This window comes from Mastomys coucha, unplaced genomic scaffold (genome assembly GCF_008632895.1).
Source record: "Mastomys coucha isolate ucsf_1 unplaced genomic scaffold, UCSF_Mcou_1 pScaffold5, whole genome shotgun sequence".
NCBI lineage: Eukaryota > Metazoa > Chordata > Mammalia > Rodentia > Muridae > Mastomys > Mastomys coucha.
Window position 1 is genome coordinate 95,836,861 of NW_022196911.1, and position 6,070 is coordinate 95,842,930.

The window sequence follows — 6,070 nt, forward strand, 5'->3', positions numbered from 1 at the left end:
TATATATATGGCCAAGAAGCCAGAAGCTGGTCTCGTTGGTTAATTTGTGAACCAGAGAGAAAGGAAAGGAAAAGAGTTAAGATGTGTTATAAAGGCAAATATACACAGACACATATACATTCAGACAACATTTACATTTTCATTTACACATAAACAAACTAACATTTTTGTTGGGCCCAACTACCTTTCTTATATACTCCACAAGTATTTAAGCATACTTATATACATACACACCTATACCTATACATATAGACAAACAGACATATACATTTGGATAGATGGGTGGATGCATGGATAGGACAAGAGCTCTCCAAGCCAAGCCATTCAACCAATAACTTTATTTCTTTTCTCTGGCCTTATTATACCTTGATAATCAAAAAGTTCTTTAGAAAATTACCTCAGAGATAAACTATTACATACAACAGGAGTTACAGAAGGATGTTGATATTAAGTTCAAAGCAGTGTTTCATTTTAATATGCACATTTTAAGTTCAAAGCCACAGCTTTTTACATGGTCTCACCTTATCACAGTGCACACACGTGGCTTTATCCTTGAACCTAAATGTTTTCCCTTGAATACAAATTTGTCCCAAGTCTATCTCTTTTTAGTGTAATTGTGAAAGCTCATTGTATTCCTTATTATGCAGCCTTTATTTACTACATAAGGCTTGGGCACATTCTATTCTTGATTCTAATTTTGTTACATCTTTCTAGCAAAGCACCTAAGGCCATCTCTTAAAACTTTCTCCCTAAAATTATTTGAATCAAATCAGGAATTTTATAGAATCATTAATTCATCTAAATAAGATTAATTCATGGAAGTTCATCTTTATGTTGATCTGCAGGAAATCTGATCAATAGAGTGGGTTAATGCCCAGGGATTGTTATATTAATTTAACAATGACAGGAAAGGCATACCAGCTACAAAAAGTAATCCCGAGATAAAGTCTCTTTGGAGTCTTGCCATTGAGCTCACTCACTGCAGATCTTGCAAAAATACCACCTTCGGGAAGGCCACCTGCAGCCTTAGCCTGTCCTAGATGTCTCCTATCCAGAGATTAGAGAAATAAATCAAAAGAAGAGTATAGAAGAAGGGTCATATTCTTCCAATCAAATAATGCCTATCAACATATTTCCTTATTCATTTATTATTAAACTCTCTTAAAAGATAAATTTTCAGGTAGGTTTAGTTACATATACTTGTGAAAACCCAGAGCCTGTATTTATGGTCATGTCAGTTTTGGCTGCCTATGTTGAATTATGAGCAACCCCAAAAATCTCTTAATCGTTCCCACACAGCCCCAGGAATTACAGTACTCCACACTGTCCCACACTAACTCTGGTAGTTACATGGTTCACCTGGACCATCTGTGATCTTATTCTTTTATTCCTGGAGAGCTACGGATTACTGTGATAGTTGCATTAAAGCTCCAGCTCTAGTTTGACTCTGCTCCATTTCTCTGTGATGCTCTTCACCCCACTGCCAACGTTTTCCATGCCACCTTAGTTAACAGAGTCTCCATGCCACTGAGGAAACGGCCTGGTGAGTCTTGGGGGTTTATTCCAATATATCTGTTTCTTTGTAGAGTTTGATTCCTTTCTTCCCTTTCTATGAGTTGAATAGGACCAGATAAATATTGATTAGTAATCTACACCTCTTCTATTTCCTTAAAATGAAGCAACAAAAAAGACCATGCATTCATTATCTCACAATTTCTGTACATCATCAGTCAGGTGCAGCCAGTGTTCCTTGTGTGTTCCAAGGTTTCAAGGAACAATGTCAGTTGGTACTGAGATCACATGTGAAGAGACCACTTGAAAGGATCTGGTTCCATGATCACTTTGCCATCACTGGCCGATAATGCTCAGTCCGTCAAAGTCCCCCAGTCCTTGCCAGGTGCTGAACCAAGGCTGGTATCTGCTAGGTTTGTTTGTTTGTTTTTGTTTGTTTTGGCACAGGGATCTCTCCAAGTTAGTATAAGCCCATGGAAAGCCAATGATAGAGGAAAAACCTGGAGAACAGAGCTGGCTACTGAGAGGAGAGCCTCAATCCCCTGTCAATTCATCACTGAATGCTGCCATTTGCTGTTGGTTGGAAGCAAGTGACTTGAGGATGAGGCATTACATACATTTTGAGATACTAGAAAAGTGATAGCGATTGGTGGCCACTTTCAAGGCTGTCTGCTCGAACTAGTACAGGGTGTTAGACATTTAAAAATTATCTCTGCATATATCCACAAACTTACTGTGTAATTAATCTGTATTCGTTGTATGGATGGGGAGTTGGGGAGGAGGTGGGAGGAGCTGGAAGAGGGGAAACCATAGTCAAAATATATTGGATGAAAAAAGTTAACACAAAATTTCCACTTCAGGTGTTGCTTTTATTGACTCAACACAGACTTTAGAAGTCTGGGTGCTACCCTCTTAATCTGATTTATTACAGCTTGCCAATGAGAATTAGTTAACACTTACATACAATATCCTGTAGCCCAAGACATTGATTTTCTTCCTTTCAGTATTCCTCCCCTGACAGCTTAGCTACAAAAGTCTAAGGACACAGAATTTGTAGCCATTTCCCCCCAACAGCTGGACATAGACAAGAAAATGCTGACAGGAGAACAGAACACCAAAAACAAAAACAAAAACAAAAACAAACAAAACAAAACAAAATTAACAAAGGCAACAACAACAACAACAAAAAAAAAACCTAAGTATTTTTGCACTCATGACAGCTTTGGCTATTCCTGATACTTAGTGCTCATTCTTTCTTCCTTTCTTTCTTTCTTTCTTTCTTTCTTTCTTTCTTTCTTTCTTCCTTCCTTTCTTTCTTCCCTTTCTCTTCTTTCTTTCTACTTCTTTTTTTATAAACACCCTAGTAACAGTTCATTGAATTTTAAGGAAATCCATAGAATTGTAGGTGGGATTTGGTATTTTATTGGAAGGGAAAATTTGGTGGTTTTTTTTTTCTTATTGAATTAGTTGTCAGAGGCAGCACACACAGTCTCTAATTGGCCTGTAGAGGCGTGGTAACTGTACTGGCTGGTTTTGTGTGCCAACTTGACACAGGCTGAAGTTATCACAGAGAATAGAGTTTCTGTTGGGGAAGTTCCTCCATGAGATCCAGCTGTGAGGCGTTTTCTCAGTTAGTGATCAAGGGGATAGGGCCCCTTGTGGGTGGTGCCATCCCTGGGTTGGAAGTCTTTGGTTCTATAAGAGAGCAGGCTGAGCAAGCCAGAAAAAGCAAGCCAGTAAGGAACATCTCTCCATGGCCTCTGCGTCAGCTCCTGCTTCCCAACCTGCCTGAGTTCCAGTCCTGACTTCCTCTGGTGATCAACAGCAATGTGGAAGTAAGCTGACTAAACCCTTTCCTCCCCAACTTGCTTCTTGGTCATGATGTTTGTGCAGGAATAGAAACCCTGACTAAGACAGTAACCATAACAGACAGTGCAACACAGTAATAGATAAGTATGTAGATCTATGATATGAAATAAACCCACACCTTCTGAGTTTTAATAAGGTTGCTATGAACAGACTTTGGGAAAGGGTCCCTTTAGCAACTTGCATTAGGAAAGCAGGATATCCACATGAAATGGGTACCTTGGTTTTTCCCCTAGAAAAATGCTCACTCAAAATGGATAAAATATTCTGACCCAGAATTTGAAAAGTTGAAACCACAAAAGAAAAATATAAGAAGAAAATGTCAAGATGATGGCAAGAATTGATAGATAGTGTCTCATCACAAAAGAAACAACAGAATAAAGAGAGGCTGGAAAAAGAATCTTCAGCAATTCTTTATTGCCCAGAAAAATCAATATCCAGGATATATTTTAAAACTCAAAAATTAAAGAGTTGAAAAATAATATAATCAATGAATAGGCAATATGTTCAGAAGATTTCAGTTCAATGAAGCAAAAATCAAGGTTTGCTGCTGAGTTCATGGAATTCTCTGTATTATATTAGACTTCTGTAGGAGAGAAGGGGTACTGGGGTTAGAAACATGGGTGTTAGGCTGCTTATCCTTGGGGACCTTCCTCTATACAGGAAGTTGAGACAAGTAGCTTATCCCGAAAGTGACCTTAGGAAGCATTGAGGTGAACTTAGCGAGTGACTGACATAGGTCAGCAGGACTGGTGTGAGCAGGTAGCAGCTTGGCTTCATGCCACTGAAGACCCAGGGAAAGCTGTGGGATGCATGGTCACTTTACTGAGTGAGTAAGGGTTTGTGCTCATCCAACACCCTCACTTCGAGAACTCTGGGCCAAGGGTCTTCAATCTCCTACCTACTGCTGCATCTTCAACCAGAGAAAGTTCTCAGCACACAGGACCATGCCTTTGTTCTATGAAAGCATCTTTCTGAGTAGGAGGAGCTGTGCCACAGGGGCAGTGTTGGCACACCTGAGTGTTCATGTGCTGTCTTTGTACTTAGAAATCAGCTTCAGAACTTGATAGATGAGGGAAATAATCTGAAAGGACAAATAACAACACATGATATATTTTTGTGTGCCTGAAAAAATCAGATTTATTTAATATGTAACAGAATGTCTATTTTTAGGAATATGATAAAGAACAAAATTGTCTATGGGAATAAGGTCGAACTTTACAGATTTAGGAAAAAATTTAAACTTGTGGTTATTTTAGAGACCGATAATAAACAGACAGGAGTAGAAACAGTATACTTGGAGGCCAAAATCATTATGAATTAGAATAAAGCCTTTCATTGCAATCTTGGGGTACAGCTCACAAATGGTCTACATTAGGAATGGTGGGATGATGAACAACAGGAGACTGGGTGGTGGTGCTCAGCAGCAAGAACCACTAGAGCATGCTGGGCGGCAACAGGTGGTCCTGCAGCAGGTGGTCTGGCAACAGGTGGGGCGGCAGCAGCTAGAAATGCAGCAGGTGGGGCGGCAGCAGCTGGACACACAGCAGCTGGGCCTGCAGCAGCTGGGGCGGCAGCAACTGGAAATACAACAGGTGGGGCGGCAGCAGCTAGATCCACAACAGCTAGAACTACCACAGCAGGGGCGGCAGCAGGTGGGCTGGCAGCAGCTGGGGCGGCAGCAGGTGGGCTGGCAGCACACAGACTGGCAGCACTGGGGCCTGCAGCAGCTGGACACACAGCAACTGGGGCGGCAGCAAGAAGGCCTGCAGCAGCTAGAAATGCAACAGGTTGGGCGGCAGCAGCTGGGCCTGCAGCAGCTAGAAATGCAGCAGCTAGGACGGCAGCAAGTGGGCTGGCAGCACACAGACTGGCAGCATTGGGGCCTGCAGCAGCTGGACACACAGCAGCTAGGCTGGCAGCAGGTGGTCTGACAGCAGCTGGGCCTGCAGCAGGTGGTCCTGCAGCAGGTGGTCTGGCAGCAGCTGGGCTGGCAGCAGCCTTGGCCACAGCCCTCCTCAGAGCAGACAGAGCCACAACAGGAGCTGACCATGGTGTTAGAGGTGGAGGTTCTTGGTAGGTTTACAAGAAGGTGGGTTGGAAGGTTTGGAAGTGGGAGTCTCCCTGCTCACATCCCTTTTTATACCCTGCTGAGGGGCTGCTGTCCCCACATGCAGCATTCTTTCCTTGTTATTGTTTGTGTTAATAAATAGGTGATTATCACATTAGGCATGTTTCTTTTCCTGGCTAAACTATCAAGGTTAATGTAAAAGAGTTTCCTTTTCCTAGTGTGTTAGGTTTGTGAGCTCTTGATCTGTTCAGTGTCTTATAGACACTTCCTTCTAGAAGACTTTTCACAAGACACTGTGTGTCTGTCATTCTGTCTTTCTGTCTCATGCTACATGGCACAACTGTCCACTCAGGTAATTATGATTCCTACAGATCTTGTCTCGTGACTGAGGAGGATGAAGCTGCATTAATTTGATGGCTCATAATAACTCAGATTTGAGTCAAGGTTGGACCTCAGAAACCTTTCTGTGTAGACTGTGATTCAGTTTCCAGATTTTATTTTTAAAATGGAAATAGAATAACCTCCAGATAATAAGCTGGATGGTAAAATGTTGGGCTGGCTTTCTTTCTTTCTTTCTTTCTTTCTTTCTTTCTTTCTTTCTTTCTTTCTTTCTTCCTCCTC

General features: G+C 41.6%; 1 protein-coding gene across 3 annotated transcripts; it reads right to left on the minus strand.

The window, feature by feature from the left end:
• Nucleotides 1–4,798: 4,798 nt before the first annotated feature.
• Nucleotides 4,799–5,431, minus strand: LOC116077501 (keratin-associated protein 4-2-like). 3 transcript variants are annotated; one of them, XM_031352073.1, is made up of 3 exons: nucleotides 5,190–5,431; nucleotides 5,008–5,144; nucleotides 4,799–4,932 (listed from the first exon to the last, which is right to left on the minus strand). In XM_031352073.1, the coding sequence occupies exons 1-3, from the start codon at nucleotides 5,429–5,431 to the stop codon at nucleotides 4,799–4,801; spliced, it is 513 nt and encodes a 170-aa protein (XP_031207933.1). The 3 variants fall into 3 exon arrangements, with proteins under 3 accessions (XP_031207933.1, XP_031207932.1, XP_031207931.1); XM_031352072.1 differs by having other exon boundaries at nucleotides 4,799–5,144; XM_031352071.1 differs by having other exon boundaries at nucleotides 4,799–5,431.
• Between the last annotated feature and the right edge of the window lie 639 nt (nucleotides 5,432–6,070).

Bases quoted from the DNA above. Each gene is read 5' to 3' on its own strand.
- LOC116077501 (XM_031352071.1), bottom strand. From the start codon at position 5,431: ATGGTCAGCTCCTGTTGTGGCTCTGTCTGCTCTGAGGAGGGCTGTGGC.